This window comes from Heliangelus exortis, chromosome 1 (genome assembly GCF_036169615.1).
Source record: "Heliangelus exortis chromosome 1, bHelExo1.hap1, whole genome shotgun sequence".
Taxonomy (NCBI): domain Eukaryota; kingdom Metazoa; phylum Chordata; class Aves; order Apodiformes; family Trochilidae; genus Heliangelus; species Heliangelus exortis.
Window position 1 is genome coordinate 66,222,132 of NC_092422.1, and position 22,039 is coordinate 66,244,170.

A 22,039-nucleotide genomic window follows, 5' to 3' on the forward strand; every position below is an offset into this window, starting at 1 on the left:
TTGATTCAGCAAGCTGGATATCTAGGTTTAAGTAAACAATTTTAACCTTCCCTTCCATTTCTATTTTTTATCCTTTCCTTTCAAAAGAAAAAAACAACCAACCAAAAAACCAATCAACCAAACAGTTGTCTTTGGAAGCAGACATTAAAACACAACCTCCCATTACAGACTGATTTTCTATAAATGTTATGGTTTCTACTAGCAACAGACACGAATAGGTAGGTGCTTTTAAATGTACTCATTTAAACCTGAAAAAATAAATTGGAAATTTAAGTGACACACTAACCTTTCTAGCAACTATGTTAAATATGATCCACCAAAAAGCGGCCTGTACTAAAATCCACCTGTTTCACAACTTGACTGGATTGTTTTATTAATGGTGATGTTATATATACATTATTGATCTGTGTCAATTATTATATTTTGTGGTACTGAAATTACCTCATATTGAGGTAACTATCTAATTTTTCAGATACTATAACAGTTTGTGCCTTTTCAGATAATACAGAATAACTTAATTTCACTCCACCAGGAAATTTAAATTTTTAATAAAACAAATGTTTATCATCAGTTCAAAATTATACTAGCAGCTGTAAATCATAGAATATTAGGTCAATTAATTACACACTAAAAGACATGGAATTATTACGGGGTGCACTTTGGTCTCTGTAGAGCACTTTGCTCCCTATAATTACATTACTTTCATATAAAATAATACAAGCAAAAATATATTGTCAGATACAGTTCCATTAACATTTCACAGGCGTTAATCCTTCAGGTTAGAGACTCACTGCTACAAAAGGACTTGTGTCTTTGATATACTCTTAAGAACAGTAATGACACTGTACATCATGCTGACTTTGTCTCCCAATAGTAATACCCCAAAACTGAGTAACAACGTTTACATTTGGCCTGGATGACAGCTGGAAGAGTGACGCATGTGGGTGATTAAACACAATCCATGCTAAAATCCACGTGTCACTCCCTTCTTATTATATTAATACCACTATATTATAGACTTATTAATGCACACAGTATTATAATATTCATGTATTACATCATTAATGCAACATCATCTTGAGCTGAAGGGGGAAAAAATCTGATGATTTTCAGAGATTTCACTGGCTTAATTCACAGTAACTGCCACAACCATCAAGTCTAAAGAGCAAACTCTCCAACAACAGAGACAAAAAATAAAAAACAAACACCAGACTCTGGAGACCACTACCCACCAAATCAAACATTTCACTTCCCATTCCAGCTACACTCCCCAAATTTTGCAACAAGAACAAACATTTAAAAGCAAACCAAAAAAGCTCTTTTTAAAGACTAGACTATCTCTGTATGTCTCCTAAGATAAGAATTCCCTAAGATAAGAATTTTTTTCTCCAAAGACTTTTATCTACCCTCTGGACTGCTGTGCAGTGAAAAGTTAAAAATTTAATCGCAAAGTGAAGAGTTTCAGGGTCTAATTCTAAACAGCAATTTGCAGGCAGCTGTACTAATTCACATAAAATAATGTGGTTTTCTCCAAATCTCTCCTAAGTATTATCCTCATCTTTTCAATTCCTGTTGACAGTCTCTTGAACATCAATAAGGCCTTTCTATTATTAGTCAGTAAAAACACATGGTAGGCAATCAGCATACTCTGTAGACATATAACTTAAAGGATTAAGAGACAACATTTATACCTATAAAGAAACTTCACAGGCAGCTAAGTCAGGCTAGTCAACCAGTAGCTAAAACAGTCAATCATGCAATAGAAAAACTCCCCAGAGCCCAAAATCCTTTACTTGACAGAAGGCATCCGCCATTTAATACATTAAAAAGGAGTGATTCAAGAATCACATGCACACCTTAAAATACTGAACACTCACATCCAGACCAAGTTCTGTTCTAAGGACCTGTGCAATATGAAAAACAGCTAACCTAATAAGAAAATCTTATTATACCCAGGAGGCCTAGCTAGTCTTCAGATTCCAGAGAACTGATGTTTGCGTCCAGAAGATCACAAATTATTACTGTTCTCTAATTTCATTAATCTCATTATTTTGACAACTGCATGACTGGAAGAAAACAATTTAAGTACCCTGGCAATTCGTCTAACTTGTTATCACTCAAAGAATTCTTGTTTATAAGAGAGCTTAATCACAGAAATTTGTTACAAATAAAGATTTTTAATATTAAAAGGAATTATTACAACACATCAAGCACACAACAGTCTTAGAAGACAGAAGTATTTAATTGCATTTATACACACTCAGCTGAAAATAATCCTTTAAGTCTGGATGGCAACTGAAACCCTCCTGTCAGGAGTTTTTCTACATCCATTTTTTCTATTTATGTAAAAATGCACTACAAATGAGACACAAAATCTGAAAAATCACATGAACAGACCCATATAATGCAGAAGAAAAACAAACAAAGCGTAGTCAGCAGCTGTTTACAAAGACTGCCACTTTTTCAGCTACAATTTTCCTCTACAATCATAGAAGCAACTTATTTGTAATCTCAAAGCCAGCTTCCAGAGAGCAAAAAATGTTTCTGTATTTCTTGATATGCTTTTCTTCAGATTGTTTTCTGCAATGTTAACTTGCCATATTAGCCAAAACATGTAACTTTGGATCAAAGCCTTTACTTTGGTAAGAATAAAAGATGAAAAGAGAAGTAATCTAGCCAAACCATGGCACAAGCTGTGTCATTTTTTAGCATTTACATAAAAGTCCTACTAAATAATGTAATCTCCAAGGCTATATCTGTCACTTCTGATTCCAATTTAGCTTGTTTGATGCAAAATATTGGAGAAAGGCTGCTTTGAATCACAACTGCTCAAGGAAAAGCCCTGCCTAACCACAAAAACAGCTGAACTCAACCATTCAATTGGCATGTAATTTGGGGTAAAGTCACTCAGGATGTAATTTTTAATTTTATTATTATACAAAAGAATAACACTGGCTGGCCTGTCTGAACATGAATTTCAGAGTTTGGAGCAGGAACTTAAAAAGGTTATTCGAAGTAAGGCAACTAACAGCAATATCTGGGAGAAGGAAGGAAATGGTCAAGACAAGGACTTAATCTAGTTACCCATTTCATCTGAAACAAACCCAAACCACTATACTTCCCTATATTTTCCACTTGATCTCCAAGCCTGAATTGGGAAAACATGATAATATGCTCATCTCTGTAAGATGCAACTTTTAAAAATAAAGAGATCATCCTCTAACACAAAAGAAAATTTTCACCAAACACCAGCACATGGTCAACCACACTGGTCAAGAAAGATCAGTTCCATGACAACCACATATATTTGTCAAGAAATTAACTCCCTTCAAAAAAGACAAAATTTAAAGGAAGTCCACACCTGTTATACAAATAACTACAATAAAACCAATTTGGATTCTTCAAAATATGAATTAAGACTTCCATTGCCTTTCACTTGGATTCTCTTGTGCATTAAAGCTGCTTGCTCATACGCAAGCAAAAAATTCACCAAGAATCTAAGAATTTACAGCTCTAGTAGTAATGCTACATTCACAGCTATGTGCTTTGACACTCTGCAAAGACAACATACTCATGTAGTCCAGCTTATTTCTAAGCAGAAGGGACTAGAGTGACAATACAGATCTATTTGCAGTTCAAAATAATTTAGTGTTTCTTCAAGATTGTTTTCAAATCAGCATACTCAAGAAACCCTATACACCTGTCTGAAGAGCAATGCTGCATGCATTCTGTTTGTCAGCTATTTAGACTAAAAGCATCCTTGGTTTGCACCTGGAAGGTCGCAGTGCAATACAGCTACCTAACTCTTTACCTGTAAGTCCGTCTTCAACCATTTGGAGTCAAACCTAGCTTGAGCAGCCAAAGTAAAAGATTCAGCAGACATCGCTCCTTCCGCAGCCCTCTCTCCAGGCTGGCTGAGCAGCCCAACCTGCCACAGAACGAGAAAAATAACAATCCAGCACAGGAAATAAACCGCACCAGGTTATTTTTGTTCAGACTAGGACGGCTGCCACTTGATCTTTTAAAAATTCATCGTAAGGACCTCCGTCGCTCGCATCCCCCGAAACTGCAGAGGGGGATGGATGCACACGCATTAAGAACACTTCTTGAGCCCCCAGAAGCCCCGCTCCTCTTCCCCGCAACATCCGTGGGAGGACGCCTCCCTTCCGCTGCGCCCAGCATCGCCAGCGGCCTAACGCTGCCCCTCAGACCCTTCCAGCGGTGCATGAAATAAATAATTGATCGCAGATTACGCAAGCCGCAGGCCAACATAAAGCGATTATCAGGGTCACTCGCACCCCTCCACCCCGCCGGGGCCCGCGGGGGGATTCCCCACGGCCGCACGACCCCTTCTCCCAGTGCCAACCCCTCCCTCCTTTCCCCCGCCGCTGTCACCGCCCCCGAGGACCATCACCCGCGGCTTTAACTCACCGCCGACAGCCCCGGGAAGGAGGCAGCGGGGCAGCGGGCAGGTGCCGGCCGAGAGGGCCGGGCCGGGAGGGGCGGCTGCAGGCCCCGCCCGGGCAGGGGTCGCTGCGCACGGTGCGGGGGGCTGCGTGCACCGCCCCTTCCCTCCCCTCCCTTCCCTTTCCCTCCCGTGGGGCTGCGGAGCGGAGGCCTCGCTTCCCGCTCTGTTTCCCACCCCGTCCCCAGCGGCCAGATCCACGGGGAGAGGGAGAAGTATGGGGAGGGGGGTGTGGGGTGGGGACGCTCCCGTTCTCTGCCTCTCCGCCCCCTCCCCGCTACGCCGGAACGAAGCGCGCCAGGATCGCTGGCACTCACCGGCCGGCCGTGACGGCGGCGGCTTCTCACCCCTTGACTCGCCTGGAGCTACCGCTCGCTCGGCCCTGAGTAATCCTCGCCCCTCCTTCCGTCGCCCTCCCTCCCGCCCGCCCACCCCCCCCCTTCTCCTTCTCCTCCTTCTCCTCCTCCTCCTCAGGCGGCAGCGCCGCTCGCCGGTCCCTCCCCCCCTTTCCCCCCGGTACTCAAGACGGGGGAAACGCGGCCAATTCGCGGCTCAGCCCCCAGTGACGCCACCGGGGCTCTGGGCCAATCGGGAGAGGAGGGGGAGGCGGGACATCCGGTCCCCGAAGGGACTGCGGCGCCGAGGGGAGCGGCGCGGAGATATGGGGGGGGGGATTGGGGCGATGGGGGTGTCAGGATCCTTCAGGGGTTGGCCTGGAGGCCAAGCTGATAGTCACAAAAAAAGGTCTCCTTTTATGTTGGATGCAGGTGTATGTTTTAAGAAGAAGGTTGGGTGGGGCTTTTTTTACGTCACGTTAGGGACCATCTGCAAACCATAAATATTTTATTGAAAAAAAAAAAAAAAAAAAAAAAAAAAGGAAGCTTTTAAGTGTTTACGAGCAGAAGGGTAAATAATGAGTAGTTAGGGTGCAGAGGCAAACAAGATGGCAGAAACAGCCTGAAATAGTCGAGGCTGGAGAGGAGAAAGTGATGCCACTGGGCATAAGGGGAGTAGGGTGCTGGGGAAAGGATCATGGAATCATTGAGGTTGGGAAACAGCTCTGAGATCATCGAGTCCAGCCGTCAACTCCTGTCCTGAAGTGTTACGTCTACCCATTTTTCACACTTGTAGGGATGGTGACTCCTTGGGCAGCATGATGGAAAACATGTTGATGATGGGAGGCCAGGGGGCAGCTAGCCCCTCACTCCAAGGAAAAGCTGCACGGAGGCAAATAGTTGTGCCTCAGGCTGGGTTTGTTGAGAGTGATGAAATGTATCAGCAGTGCGAAGTTAAAGTCAGCCAAAAGCAAGGTTTCTCACAATACTTAATATCCAGTTCCCCAGCAGCTGAGGAATGAGGTAGGAGCAACACTTAGCAGGTGGGACCGTGGCTGGCTTTGGCCAGCACGAAGGCACAGACTCAGTGGCATTGTAACAGAGCTGAGACCTTCCTGCTGGCATTTAGACAAAATGTAATAATAACTACACAGGTAATTATTATTCTTTCAGAAGCACTGCAATAAAGCAAAGTGATTTTGATTTTTAAGGTCCCTTCCAACCCTAACCATTCTGTGATTCTATGACCAAAGTAATACTGATGTTGTGTGGGTCTGACAGACTTCAGAACACAAGTTGAAGCCAAACAGTTGATGTGTTACCTTAAGAAGCCTTGCGCTCCACTCTTCTGATGCATATTTCCATCTTAAAGCAGGGTATATGGTCTTGCAAATCAGTTCTCCAGCCATCATCTTTTGTGCACCACTTTGCTGAAGTAACCTACTCTATACTAAAGAAAACCATTCAGTAGATGTGATGTCCTTGCCTTAGAGACAGCAACATCCTCAGGAGCTGCAGGGCAGACCGCTGATGAGGGTAGAAGCAACACTCTACTTTCACCACAAACCTGCCAAAACTCTTGCACATCTTTCTTGCTTCCTCCAGTGAAATCATAGAATCATAGAATATGCTAAGTTGGAACCCATCAGGATCATTGAGTCCAACTCCTGTCCCTGTGTAGGGCACCCCAAGAACAAACACCATGTGCCTGAGAGCATCATCCAAGCACTTCTTGAACTCAGGCAGGCTTGGTGCTGTGACTGCTTCCCTGGAGGGTTTGTTTCAGTGCTTGAGCACCCTCTGGGTGAAAAACCATTTCAAATGGGAAAATCCAGTTCCCGTGGACAGACACCATCAATCATGTATCCATTTCTAGGCATATGGTAAAGTCACTATTAAAGATTAAAGCAGAAAGTAAATAGATGGGAATGGAAGGCACGCTAAAACCAAGGGATCACGTTTTCTTTTTCTCATCTCAGAACACCATCAAACAATACAGGATGCTCTAAAAATGTCTGCCTCTGGGCAGAAATCCTCTCTTCTGTTATAACAGTGACACAAAGCCATACCAGCTTCTACAGGAGGAGAAACACTGTAGAGGTGAAGGAAGGAGAGGTAAAGAAGGATGGTGCTGCACATGGGATCTGTGTGAACCACAAAAGGCTGAAGAACATCGGGTTGGCAGTGTGAATGATGCTCCTCTCCCTCACCTCCCTGCAGTGCCAGTTTGTAGCACTGTCAAGTCAGGCCTAAGGAGATGGAGAAGAACAGACACTGATGAAATTAAATAAAACTAGCAGAGTAATCTAAAGAAGAACAGGCAGAAGGAAGAGAAGTATCTTTGGACAATCTGGGCAGCACCATATGTCTTATTATTTCACTTGTGACAATGGGGTCATGATGTCAATAAGTACTGACAAGATCAGTCTCAAAATTTAAAAGCAATTGCTTCTTAAGTAACTAAAGACAAAACCTTATGAGCCAACAAACAAGTCATGAGAATGAATTTTTTTTTAACAAAGAGGACCAAATATAAGCCAGTATATATTTACATAAAAATAATATCTAGTCCTACCTGCAGGCCTTCTAGGTATAAGTATCAAATCTTTCCTAATAATTATTGTTTAAATTGTGTGAGCTTTAGGGAGGCCATTATAGTTACAAAAGCGGTGGAATGTGGGGCATTTTTTTCTCTCATTAGTGAGTATCAGTAATTGTTATGCATGCGAATGGGACACAAAACCATTTCTGTAAGAGCAGTGCCTAACTATTCACTGCAGGACAATGCCTTTTTTGTTTGTAATTTTTTTCAAGAGCCATTTGTGTAGAGTTCTCCCACTGAGTTTGGAGGCCTTTGTGTATTATTATCCACAAAATGCAAAATCCAGTCCACTCTGGGCCTAAAACAAATCTCAAAGAATGTCCTGGCTTACTTCTCAGTGATGAAGGCTTTCCCAAAGAAAGTGAGAAACTTTTACAATTAGCCTTTATTAATTTAATACTCGGAACTAAATTGTAGCCAAAATTTCAGTTTTATGCAGTTAGAAGTTCATAACGAGGCCCATTACTTCTTTATTATTTTATGCACAAAGAATGCCATTAATCCAAATCAGTCCATACATATTATTATGCCATACCAGTGCTTTCTACAGGGGGAAAACAGGACAGTAAGGACATTAGAGAATTCTCTTCCTTCCAACATATGCTAATATTTTTAAGTGGCCACAATGGAACTTTCTACTAGCTATTTTTATTACTAAATAAATATTATTTACATAAGAAAAAGAAAAACAAAGGAAGTGTCTTCCATGTTCAAAAACCCAAGTGTCTTCCAATCAATACCTGGACACTCTTTCCTCATGACTCCTCAGTACAATGAGGCAAAATCATCTGTCTGCGTGACTTTCTGCTCCTTTGTTACTTTCAATGTAAGTCCTGCAGCTTCTCATATTTTTCTTTAAAATATCTCTGTTCCAACCTATATCCTTCACACTCCTTGTACTTCCAAGGTGATTTCACTCCTACCTTTGCTGGCCAGTGCTACATACTTTCGTCTAGTTTGGAAACTAGGGTTCTGCCATTAAAGAAAATTAGGCTAAACCATTCCTGCCTCTCTTTTTTTACCTTGATTTTAAACTATGAATATTGCTTATATTTCAGTAAGCTCTTCTCCTGTGACGATTTTTCTTTGCGAAAACAGTCTTGTGTGAATCACACTCTATTGTAGAGATGGCACAGCTCAAATGCAGAGGTGGTGTTGGAAAAGCAATTCAGAGTACAGAGAAATGGCAAAAAAAAAAAAAAAAAAGAGGCTAGAGCAACTAAAAACTGTCACAATAAAGCCACAGTTTCCACAGGTAGCTAATTAGAATCCATTGTTAATTACATTTTGCATAGTTAATTATTTTAAAAATTAGAGTGATTCCTGTCCTTGTTAAAACAAGCAGTAACGTTTTCATTGACCTTGTTAAGCTCAAAAAATCCATCCTCTTATATCCTTTATTTTATTCATCCCGTAGCTAAACTAGTTTTTAGTTTCCTAGACAAATGCAATCCCAAAAGTTTGTTTTCCAGGTTATGTCTTTCATTACAGAGAGGGAAAGTTGTTTTGCTTCCCCGAGGCCAGCCCCAGCCTTTTTATCCAGGGAGTCTCTCACTTTACAGCCCAAACCAGTCTGATCAGATTTCATCCTACAGCTTTGAACTTGACAACAGTAATGAATTCCCTTTGGCTGTTCCTGTTATTTCTTTAAATTATCAATTCAGATATCCATTACAGACCTGTTGAAATTAAAGTATTTGGTATACAGTAAGGGATATATCAGAAATTCAGATGGAAAAGATATGTATTTCATCTACTAGAAAATAACAACCTCTGTAAGCTCTCTCTCATTTTCAAATTACATACAATGGTTAACTTAAAACCAAGCAGAAAGTACTTGCATTTAAACAACCTTTTCAATTACAGTATTCCATGTAAGATTTTCTAATAATGCCATCCAAAGATATATTACAGTACTAAGATTTGTTCGTAAAACTATTCACCTGTAAATATTTGACTTGCAAAATTATCAAGATATAATTGAAAAATCCACCAAAACATCAAGGGAATGCTGAAGACAGTAGAAATCAACATGGTATTACACTGCAAATCGAAATATTACCTCACTATTATTAAACCAATCTATATATTTGGAACAGAATGATCCGGTATTATCATTATACCGTGCAACTAGGTTATCAGTATTGGAATAATTCTGTCTGACAAGAGGCTAGTTGCCTAGTTAACATTTACAGATTAACCCTTCAATGGGCTATGCAACATGCTTCACAGTCACCTGGAGATGGAGAGATGTTCATCAGGCACTTTGAGAAGCAAGATCATTTCAAATTTTGAGTTTAAGCAGATGAACACAAATGCTGCATTTTTCTCCCATAAATTATTATGCACAGCATAGCTCATTTCAGTAGACTTGGACACAAAATGGAAATGATTTGGCAAAACAAGAGAAGCATTAAATGCATTATAACTCTGAAATTAAAAAGTCTGCACCCTTTGATTTGGGTAGGTGGATGCAGTAGGATGGAACCTCACTAGACAGAGATGGGAACAGTATCCCTTAGCCAATAATCAAAGCATGAGAAAAATCTCCTAATATATAAGAAGGACACATGATGCTAATTTTAATTTTTTCCATTTAGAAGCTAGCAAGTATTGAGTTTCTCCTAAAGCCTGGAAGGTGGCCAAAACCACTTTAGCTTTTATACATCGCTTAATATACAGGGAAACACTTTATGAATGCTGATAGGAATCGTTACAGTCATTTAACCAGGAAAGGAAGCAGTAGTTCTATAAAGGATTTGTTAACCTAGAGCCAGATGGTATCCTTTCATCCAAAAATGCTTCATAAGGAAAAAAAAACCTTAAAAAAAAAAGGAAAAAGTTGGATTTATGCCATGTTTTGTCCTTGCTGCAGTGTTGGGAGAGGCTCTTGCAGCAGAATAGAAAGGTCAAGGAGAGGTTTGTGAAAGCACAAGCCTGGAGATCTTGGATGGGGTGAGGGGAGGAAGGAAGGAAGGGAATTGAGACAAATTGTTAGATCTGTCTTTAATGTGTAAAGCTAATACCAGCCCACAACATCATCAGTCAGCTTGGCTTATGAATCAGGCAACTGTCCACAGCTCCCTCTCCACAATGCGTAAAAACTGTTGTGGAGAATCTCTGCTGTGTTTCTGCAACATGCCCATTTATAAAGGGAGCTTTCTGCACCCCCCCCTGTTTTGCCAATCCCCACCTCACTTACTCCAATTCAGAGACAGTTTTATCCTCAAGAGAGAAAAACATGGTATTTCAGACATGCTAATCTATATTGCACCCTTGAATTTTGGGGGTGATGCCAACAATGTTGGTGCTCTAAAATGAAGTAATTTGTTCAAACAGGAAAGAAAACAATCTACCAAGACAATGTGTACTTCAGGTTCTTCCGGCACTAGTTTTCTACTGATTTTGTGGTATGGAAGCTCAATAAACCATTGCAAACAACAGCATTTGCACCTGTCCTCTTTTCTGCTCTCAGTCCCAGAGTATAAACACCACTAAACACTCTACAGCAGTTGAAGCCATCTTTTAGATGCTTTCTTCAGAGCTGTAGTTTTGTGTCAGCTCTCAACCAGATCACAGCTTTGTCTCTATGTCACGATATTTCAACATATCTGTTACTGGAATCTTTGGAAAGTTAGAACTTGAATGTCTTTTTCATTTTATCTCAGTCGTAATCCCATGAAGAAAATTGGAGACTGGGAAATAGCAACACTGGGAAATAAGCTTCTGTGAATCTTCTTTTCTGTACTAATTTCAAATTACTGCTCCATTTACAGTATATAAGATTTTAACAAATATTTATGAAACTTTTGCTATTAGGTTGACCTACTACGCCACCATGGTAGAAAGCACCTCAAGTGCAACTCACTGTACCCTAAAGCAGGACAGAGGAATTGCACTCATAAGTACAGGCATCTCTCTACTCCTCACAGAGGAAAGAAAGTCAGTGAAGTGGATTCTACAGCAAGATAATAAGGCTGGAAGAATGAACTTTGCACAGGTGGTGCTGAGAGTAAAATCTTGTCTTGGCACATTATGCAGTACTTTTCTTTCTTTATCAGAAGGAAGGTCACAGGACTCTGATCTCATTTCTAAAATCAATTCTAATAATAAGTTAACTCTGCTCATTTCAGCAATGTTAGTCTTGTTATGTTAGAGCTGACTTACTCCCATGAGACTGCAAACTGAATTTGGTTTGCATTTTATGTGGTGTTTTGACAATAGAGTTCACTGTTCAGAAAATGCTACTTCAAAGTTGTCACTAAAACTTCCTTTAAGTAGCAGAACAATTTTCCAGTGGAGAATTATGCTATTCAAGTTTAAACAAATTTTACTAACCTAAGCCACCACAGCAAAACCAGCAATACAAATGCAGTGCTTCTTGTCATATTACATTGTCATTGTTTAGTAGTAAAATAACAAGCGAAGAGAAAGTATTTCACATGTACATAAAAAACAAGTTAGGAAAAAAAAAAATTCCAAAGTATAAGATGATAATATATATAACAAAACAGTTACTCAGTCCACTTGGGAGACTACTGGGGAAAAAGCAGATTCTTTATGCCACAGGTCGTAATTTTTCTCAGACCTTCAACCAAAATGAGATTCATTAGAAGGTACCTGTAACTGAAAACTATTCTATAGTGACATTCTTCTCTAATACTGATCCTCCATCACTGAGGAGAAGCTCCAGAAGCCTCAGTTTTACAAATTACTCTATCACATTTTGAACTTTAACGCTGGTGCAAAACCATGCTGGGCTGGGGCATTAGAACAGTTTGCTCTGGAGTCTTCTTGCTTTCTTACTTCAGTTTTGGATTCAAAAGGAGGCTGCAGACAGAAGTGCCTGGTGTCTATTTTCATTATTCATTAACCGGTTAATTAACTCATCTGCTTCTGTCTTTCCTTCTGGATACTAGATACAGGAATTATTCAGACCACACTACAAAAGGTTCTTTAGGTCCTTTTAGTAAAATCCTTTCTCAAAGTTCCACCATTTAATGCAGTGCCATCACTAGGAGAAGCAACACACCACAGAACAGAGTACATGAGGTGCTGCTTGACTGTCATAGAGTGAAGGCAAATTGAACCCTAAGAAGTCCCCCTAGGCAAATGTTGCTGCAAATCAACCAACTCATGCCCTGATTTTCCACCTTTTACAAGTTGTCTGGCATATTAGAGGCAATGCTTGTGTAACATCCTCACCACTATATCAACCCCCTGCCTATAATGAGCACCATAAAGGTAGGAGATGCTGGACATATGTGGCTGTACATTTTCGGGCAGATGCTTCCCATTGTCAGAAATTGGTATCGGTTTTTATTATCTTCAAAATTTTAATAAACATATTTTACTTTTTATTTTAGCATCTTTTGCTGTTCTGTGGAAGAGTCATGAACTCTCATAGGTGTAATTTGGCTTCCCTCGCAGAGGTCAATGGAGCCAAAATTAGCCAACATGTTAACTCTTTGTAAGATCAGCAACTAACAGACTTCCAACTAACTAATGTAAGAGTCGTAAGTGGCTTCACAGATGATACTTTGAGTGGTTAGAACTACATAAAAGCAGTGGTTCTGTAGGCTTGCATTTATACAAACACCTGTAACTTCACTAGCTGACACATCACTGATCCCTCTGTATGTAACACAGGCTTCCAGACTCTGGTCAAGTGGTATCTTAGTAGCAGTGAGGCACCAATATATCCTTAATATTTCATTGGTCTAATACAGAAAAAGAAAAAAGGAAAAAAAAATTTCATCGCAGTTCATTTACAGCTGCTTCTGCATTACTAGAATACATTTTGGTTAGCTGGATGTATTTTAGATTATAGTGATCAGAAAGACAGAAAATGTGGATTACTCTAAGTGATGCTTTGCCTTACTTCACTGGCATATAGTGCCTGATATTGAATCTGCATGACAGTCTTCTTGTTAGATTAGTTTAGTTGGAAAAGGCTGCTAAGGGGCCAGATTAGGTTAGAGTTTGACCCTCAAAGATTTAAATATCCATCATGTAACTGCAATAAAAATTAACACATCCCTAATTCTAGTGTGTCTAAAACCATTACTACAACAAAATAAAGAATAATAGTAATGGAAAAAAGTATAAAACAAGTAACTGCCAATGAAAACTACTTTGCATGTGTTAATTCAGCTCCACTGTTTAGCTTTTCAGAGTCATGTTTCAGAATTGTGCTGGTGATAGAGAGTAAATGTGATTTTGTACTGTAAGACATTTTTGAGTGTTATGCAAATATTACATTTAAATTTAGCTCTCAGCAGCATGCCATGTATTTCCTTGACACACCCATCCTGGACTTCAAAAGAAAGAAAAAATGGTATACAGTTGGTCTCCATTAACATCCCAACTGGAAAACAAAGTAATAAAGGATCTATTTTTTAGCTGATCAGTGCCGTTTATAATGAAAGCATCTTGCAAAACCATCTTGAGTCCTTAATACAATTCATCCTCTCTAAGTTAAAGATTACAGGTCTTGAGCAGTCCTGGTTTTCTGTGTTTCACTCAAGACTATTTGCATACCATACAGACCATGCAAGCTTTACTATAATGTGTAGTAATTTGTTAAGGACTTCAATTATCATAAATCAACTGATACTTGTTTGGGTTTTTTTTTTCATTTAGTATAATTCTGAACTAAATTTATATTCCCATGTTCTTCTATTTGTGTTATGAACATTAATGTAAATATTTATTTCCCAGTTTGTTCAAAAGCCAATGTATGACATGAGAGCACATAATAACCAACAAAGTTAAGGAAAGAACAGAACCGCAGTCCCATCACAGCGATCATCAGAAGGGCAGGAAAATTGAATATTGGAACTAAACAGTTTCTGAAGGAAAAGTGAGCCATTTCTGTTTGACCACTATCTACTTGGATGAGGTGTTACAGACTTTGCCTTCATGAGTCACATCATTCAAACTCTGCAAATATTTTCTGTCCCACTATAATGCTGTCTCGTGGCTAAGTTTGGAACAATTTTATTGTTGCATATTTTTAACAGAGCCTCTCATAAACTACTTAGATTGCTAAAAATATTCACCCAGATTTACATTATACTGCATATACAGGCGAATGACCTCCAGAGTATTTTGGCAGAAATCAATTAAAAATTTCTGAGTTGCAGCAAGCAGATGACCAAAGCTAAGGCCATATCTGGAGAGCTAGAAGTTTTAAGCAGACCCTGTAATCTCAATGTGTAAAAAAATATTGCAAGAAAAAATTCAGATTATCTCAATGAACTTGAAAACCCTCTCTTGTTCTAGAATAGCCTTACTGGAGTAATGGATCAATGCCTGGGAGAAGAGCCAAAGATTTATGCAACCATTGCATTTGAAAGTGTACAACAATCAGGGCTAACAGCTTGGTGTATTTTGGAACTCATCCACTTCACCATACCCAGGACATTGTGGAGATCAAGGACAGGAAAGGGTGATTTTTACTCACCCTACCATTATCAGACAGAAGAAAGATTTTAGGAGCTGCAGCACTGGCTGGGTGCCTTACAAATAATTAGATTTCCAGTACTTTACCTGTATCTTTAGAGGTGCCATTACACTACAGCAGTTAAAAATACACTAAATAAATGCACATTGCAAGAGGCTTGTTAATTTCTAGGATACCTGAGTGACCTCTTGTCAGAACAAAATCAAGATATTTCTACTATAATCACAAAGGCATCCCTTAGCTTCAAGCAAGTAGGAGGTATGGTGACTGGGATCCCATTTACAAGAGCTCTCCATGCAAAAAAGGAGCAGCCAAAATGCTCACTTTGTGTGTTTTTATTAGAAAGGGTCACAGCCGTAAGTTTCCTGGAATTCAAGTACGGTCAATTTTACCTCTCTGCCCAAGGACTGTTTATATAATTTATGGGATGCTGGAGTAGCCCATTCCCTGGCCCAGAAACAGTGTCATGTGATGCAGCTGAGTCTGTCAAAAAGCAAAGAGCCAATGGGCTGGATTACAGCCAGTGGGCTGAATAAACATCTCCTGATCAGGCACAGCCCGGGACAGGGACACCCACGCCCTGAGCGCCGAGTGCTGGTCCACACACAGAATCACGTATTTATTTTGGTTGGAAAAGACCTTTAAGATCACTGAGTCCAACTATAACCTAACTCTACCAGCCATTAACCTAACTCTACCAAGTCTAAGCACCACATCCACACATCTTTTAAACTCGTCCACAGGCAGCCCGTTCCAGTGTTTAATTACCCTTTCTGTTAAAAAGTTTATTCTGATCTAAACCTCCCCTGGCACAACTTGAGACCTTCAGAGTGGGAGAGGTGCTGGGGGTGGTGGGCTGCCCTGCAGCAGAGGCAGAAGGGAGATGTCTGCCAGCATTTCAGGGCAATGGAGGGGCAGTCAGGGTTACTGGGAGGTTGCATGGAGTGACTTTGGGTGCTGCTGTCCATGCAATCAAAGCTGCTGAGAACAGTGGAGCAGGAAGGAATAACATGAGCCAGGGGATAGCAATGAACTCCTTGGCCTTCAAACCAAAGAAGCCTAACAGTGCAGATTCTAACAGGATGAGAATTAAAATACTCCAGTAAAATTAAGCACCAAGAAAAGGAAACTGGCTGTAGTTACTGTACTCGTGGGTCAACAAGTCAGAGTGTTGCATTATTACCTTCCACAGCTTAAATTAGTGTAACTTCTACAAATTGCTCATTCATACAACGGTAGACCTTAATTTCAGAATTATAGAATCATAGAACCATAGAATCATAGAATCGGCTGGGTTGGAAGGGACCTCAGAGATCATCAAGTCCAACCCTTGATCCACTACCGCTGCAGTTACCAGACCATGGCACTGAGTGCCACATCCAGTCTCTTTTTAAATATCTCCAGGGACGGAGAATCCACCACTTCCCTGGGCAGCCCATTCCAATGTCTGATCACCCTCTCAGTAAAGAAATTCTTTCTAATGTCCAACCTAAACCTCCCCTGGCACAACTTGAGACCATGCCCTCTTGTCTTGCTGAGGGTTGCCTGGGAAAAGAGACCGACCCCCCCCTGGCTACCCCCTCCTTTCAGGGAGTTGTAGAGAGTGATGAGGTCTCCTCTGAGCCTCCTCTTCTCCAGGCTGAACAGCCCCAGCTCCCTCAGCCTCTCCTCATAGGATCTGTGCTCGAGTCCCTTCACCAGCCTGGTTGCCCTCCTTTGGACCTGCTCCAGGACCTCGATATCCTTCCTGAACTGAGGGGCCCAGAACTGGACACAGTACTCGAGGTGTGGCCTCACCAGCACTGAGTACAGGGGCAGAATCACTTCCTTGGACCTGCTGGCCACGCTGTTCCTGATACAGGCCAGGATGCCATTGGCCTTCTTGGCTACCTGGGCACACTGCTGGCTCATGCTCAGCTTCCTGTTAATCCAGACTCCCAGGTCCCTCTCTGTCTGGCTGGTCTCCAACCACTCTGTGCCCAGCCTGTAGCGCTGCATGGGCTTGTTGTGGCCTAGTCCATTTTTCAGTATAGCATAGGCTGTAAAATTTTATGCTTTTGCAGTCAAATATAGATGACAGAAAACATGTCCCCAGCCTAGATGTGAAGCCATCAAGAGGCAAAGGTCTGTCAGGGGAACAGGAGTACCCTCCCCCAGCTCCTGGGAGTTTGGGTCTTTGTGCTCCAGGCTGATCCATAGTGCAGCTGTCCAGCCTTGAAGCAGAACTGTAAGAATCCTCGGTCACTGCCTCGACTTGTCCTGCTGGCACACCTGGTTCCTCTTCCTTTCAAGGCAGTTGGTGCTCCCTAACCAGCTACCCTATTGCTTCCCTTGGGAATTTGCCCCCGCAGGTCATTACTGCTGCTTAACAAAATGAAATAAATACATAACCTCTCTAACTAGTAACTACTCATTCTTTCTGCTTTTCCCACTCAGCTGAAGAATAGCAATGCCCACTAACCATGAAGGAAGGGATTATATGATCCCTTTGATCAACTTTTGATTGCCCATAGAGATGTAAACCAAGTTCTTCAAGTTGTTAACTCAGATATTTTCTTTCATCTCTCAAATAATTTACAAGGCTTTTCTACATCACTAGCTTTTCAACAGGCTTTTAAAACACTATCAGTAGAGCTACATATCCTACTTTAACATACTATATACAGTACATCATACATATTCTGTCTCCCATTACTTACTTCCCTAAGTCCTTCTTGCTCTGGCATATCAAGAATACACATACACAGGCTTTTCCACTAATGTGCCAAATCCTACTGACAGAAAACTGCTTTTGAGGATATGCTTCCCCTTTCTTTTCTTCCTCAGCTCCCAGCCCCCTTCCACAAGTGTTAATTTGCCTTCCTTCTTCTTTGGCTGAATTTGACACCACTCAGACAAAGTGACAATGCAGGCTTCTCTGCATGATGAGAGTGGGGCAGTCTTCCTCTGCCTGTGTCATCTGCAAATTTCATTTTCTGCTCACTAGGAATAGTGCAAAGCCTCACTGGAACATGTTTATTCAGTGATTCCACAATGACAGCTATTTGAGTGTGTATTCGTGATTCTAGTATTGCCCAGTTACCTCCCAACTGTTTCATCTCATATGTATTTGCCAAATGCTGTACAAAACTAATCTCTAGTCAAAAGAAAGTCTAATGTCTTAAGAAAGTTACATCTATTAAATATATATAATTACTTCTATTAAATTTGTCATTTTAGAAATGGCAAAGATCAATTTTGCTTAAAAAGGAAGCTTTCCAAATCTCCTTGTATCAATCCCTTCCTACCCTTTTGTAGAGTAATGCTGTGTCAGTTTTACCCCTGTAATTTTCGCTAGGATCAATGCAGCTCAACAGATCTAATTATCTGAATAGGGTAGGTGAGATGTCTAAGGCGGGACCACCATTAACATCCCATTTTTCTTTTATTTCCACAGTATTCCCAGAACTATTAGCATAAGCAATGCAGAGATCATCTCAAATATCTCTGTAGGAACTTACTTAGACCTGCTGATTCCAAAGTGTTCATGGAAAGACGATCACAAAGCCAGCCTAATTACACATCTTTTGGCTCCTGAAGAAGAATAACATGTGTTTTACAAGTGCTATGAGGCCAGAGGAGCTTTGGAGAAGGCATGCAACATGATGGGACACATGCTGCTCTTGGCTGGATCTGCTTAGATGGATCCTATGTAGTTAAAGGACTGAAGTTTAAGTCTACAGCCCCAAAGAGCTGAACATACAAAATCTGGAAGATGATGACTTCAGACAATCACTACAACACCACATGTCTACACCACTGATAGGCTGACACCACAGGGCTTGGGAGCAGAGGTTTCAAAAGCTACAGCTAGAAGATTTCCAAAGAATGTGCCCCCTCTCCTACTTACATTATGAACTTATTACACAAGGATAAATGGCTTGTTTAGTATGGTGAAGAGACGGGGGGGGGCCTCATAAGTGCTTATTCTTCTTCATGCCAGAGAAGATGGAAACGGTGCTGCTGTACTACCCCCTCATCCATGGCATAGCAGAAAAGTACCTGACCTACTGGAGACATACAGGACTAATAGAGTTATCCACACCTGTTGCCTAATATGACTTAGATTTGCACTATTAATCACAATGAAAAATAGGTTGGGGTTTTTTCATCCATGTATCAGAAGGTCAGCCTGTTTCCTCCACCCATCATCCTTCCAGAATCCCTTGCACTTTATCAAAATACTGACACATTTACACTTCAGACCGATTTATTTCCTAATATTTCTTCTAGCCTTTTTAAACTACATTTCTAGACCAAAGCCAGCATTAGCTCTCTCCCTGAGAAAATGAATTTAAGTCATATCCCATCCTACTGCTTTTATTTCTCTATTGTGATTTTCAGAAATACATATTCCCTTGGGACTGTTTTGAGAGCTCAGTGCTCTCTGAGTTAAAACCTAGCTATTGTTCATTTATTGTTCATATTTTCCTGTCCTTTAAGAGTGAATAAAAAAAACCAACCAAGAGCAGTCAATTAAAATTGCAAAATTCCTGTTGAACATTGTCCTAATGTTTGTTATCCTCAGCCTAAAACAAGATTTTGTAGTAGATGAAGTATTCTTAATTACTGTCAAAATTGTATTGAGCCTCTGAAGAGAGAGAAGGCTGGATCCACTGCTGGTATGAAAGCCAAAATATCTTGAGATCCTGCCTGCTGCTTCTTTGGCTGGAGAGCAGTGTAATGTGTCTCTAGTAGTGGTAAAAGTTTGCTCCAAAACCACTCTAGAATGCACTGGCCAACCTTTTTTTTCCCAGAAGGGGCCTTAAAAAAGAGAATGTAGAATGTACAGAATGTACCTTGCTCTCTGACTCGAGGAAGCTAACAGACCCTCTCCTTGCCTTTTATGAAGGAGCAGAGCAGAGAGCAGCACGCTGCCTGTGTTAATCCCAGCCCAGCTGCCACCCTGGGTGCCTCTCAGTGACAGTTCATGCTCCTTGTGACTTTACAATTGTTGCCCCAGCAGCATCAGATATTGCTCTTGCTTCATCACACTGGAGATCGGGCCAAGAAATATGATTGTTGATTTATATGCAGGACACCATTGTGAGCAGGAAAACAAATGTTTCAGTCCCTCTGTCAGCATTAGTCTCACTGAAATTGTTAGACGAGTTCATTTTTTACCGCCGTCCTCTAGGAGATTACCAGCTTCTTTTCCAGTCCAAAAAAGAGGATAATTGTTCTAGGGAGGAAAAAAAAAAAACAACTCCTTTTTATACTTGGAATTTGAGGGGGGGCGGGGAAAGGTGAAAACAGGAATTACACAAATGGAACAAGAACATCTCCTTTTATACTTAATGCCTCATAGCCAGCTAGGTCTCATTTCCAAGTCATCTGCTCATACAATACTTTCACAGGAACAGCATTTTTTGGGGGGAAAGGCTATTTGTGAGGACCAAGGAAAGCATTCTTTCCTATGTTAAAAGGGACTATACTCAAGCTTTATTTTCCTAAGGGCTAATAGAAACGTGTGCTGCCTCTACCTTCCATGAAGAAGCAGCGAGGGCCATGTCTGCCCTTCCAGGCAGCACGGCTCCCCCAGGGAGAGCTGTCAGGGCCTCACCTGCCCGTGCTGTTTTTAGCTTCTGCTATAGATAGATCAAGCCACTCAAAGGCACGTCCCTCCTCTTCAGCAGCATCCGCTCCTTTACTAAAAGCAAAGCTCCTGCAAATCCTGCTCCTCAGTAGGCAAGAGAGTGCTCCAGAAGGGAATTCAGCTTTGACATTTACTGGCAGTGAAGAGTCCTTGAGCAGTGAAGGGATGATTAATTGACATCTAACCCTGCCTGCCTTTAGCCTACAGTCTCTTTCCTGCTGCTTGTGCTCTGGGCTTCAGGGAAGGGCCTGAACAGAACCTGGACAAGTTGACAATTCCAGTTTGATGCTTCCTTTCTTTAAGCTTTTTCCCCTAAGGCTTTAGCAATAAGAGGCTATGCATAAATTTGCACAAAACTTAATACTATAAGGAAGCGTATGTATTTGGTTTTGTCTCAATGTCTGATGCATTAATATTTTAAGCCTCAACTCTGTCACTATACAGGTTTTGTGTTTTTTCTTTAAGGCAGAAACAGCATCACAGTAATATTACACATGGCAAAATTCTCACTAGAAAATCTGTGTCAAAAAATATAACCCCCTAACTTTAACTTTGTCTCTTGTGGGCTGAGAGCAAGAATGAGAAGTTTGAGCTCAAGTGCATCATTCCAAAGTTACAAGAAAGTGAAAAGTGTTTACCTGGCACACATCTTAACAATTGTATGAAAGATTGCTAAAGCTGATTATTTTTTTAGCACAGAATAGACAGACCATAAGCATCTTGCACAGCAGTGGACACTTACACAGAGTGAGTGGTACAAATAGGACCAGTTCTCCCTGTTTTCCTGAAGATTACTCACAGAAGTACCAATTATGAGTGACAGCCTTCCCAGCCTCCCCTTGAAAACACAGCAAAAGGCCCAGGAGGCAACAGACACTGCAAAAGCCCTGAAGCTCCTTTAGTAGAGGAACAAGTCAGTTGTCTGTACTCCCTCAGAACTTTCCCTTCTCACAGATAGATCTAAAGGTTTATGTACATTCTGAATTTCAACAGTCTTCGCAGTAGTATAGTTTCACCAGTTACAACTTCCAGTGAATGAGAAATCCTTTTAATAAACCTTACTGATTTAAGCATTAGTAGAGTAGAAGAACATGAAATATCTGACTTATGGTTGCCTTAGTCTGCATGCAATGAAAATAATAAATCATAGGCTCTGCTACCTTCTTACAAATGGCATAACTTAAAAGAGTAGGCCTAAGTAGCACTGTGGTTTTGTATGGAGATTCACAGACTAAGGAACACGGAATATCATGGCTGTAGGACCGTGTGTGTTGTATCTGGAGGCCAAACCTTTCTCCATGGCTTGGTGGACCATGAATCAGCCAACAGCAGTGCTGGATTTCCCTTCTTCATCCCATTCTCCTGAAGTAAGCATGCCAAAGGGTTTCTGTGGGAATCTTGTGCGTTGTAGCGAAACAAGATTACCCAGCCTCAGATCTGCTGGTTGAGATATATTAAAAAGACTTGAAAACATGTCCTTTGAACCTTGGGGTCCCTCTATTTCTCCAATGCCTAAAAGCACTTGACAGTCAGTTTT

The 22,039-nt window shown here is 40.9% G+C and overlaps 2 protein-coding genes across 2 annotated transcripts in view; one reads left to right on the forward strand and one right to left on the reverse strand.

Annotated features, from left to right (window-relative positions):
• HERC2 (HECT and RLD domain containing E3 ubiquitin protein ligase 2) overlaps positions 1 to 4,566 on the reverse strand; it is a 110,414-nt gene extending 105,848 nt beyond the window's left edge. Inside the window, 2 exon segments of the mRNA XM_071746686.1 lie at positions 3,812 to 3,928; positions 4,432 to 4,566. Of these exon segments, the coding sequence (XP_071602787.1) occupies positions 3,812 to 3,883 (72 nt within the window). The 5' untranslated portion in view covers positions 3,884 to 3,928; positions 4,432 to 4,566.
• The window catches only part of LOC139797453 (magnesium transporter NIPA2-like), a 286,983-nt gene that overhangs the window by 214,867 nt on the left and 50,077 nt on the right, over positions 1 to 22,039 (forward strand). The gene's annotated exons all lie outside the window — the stretch shown is intronic.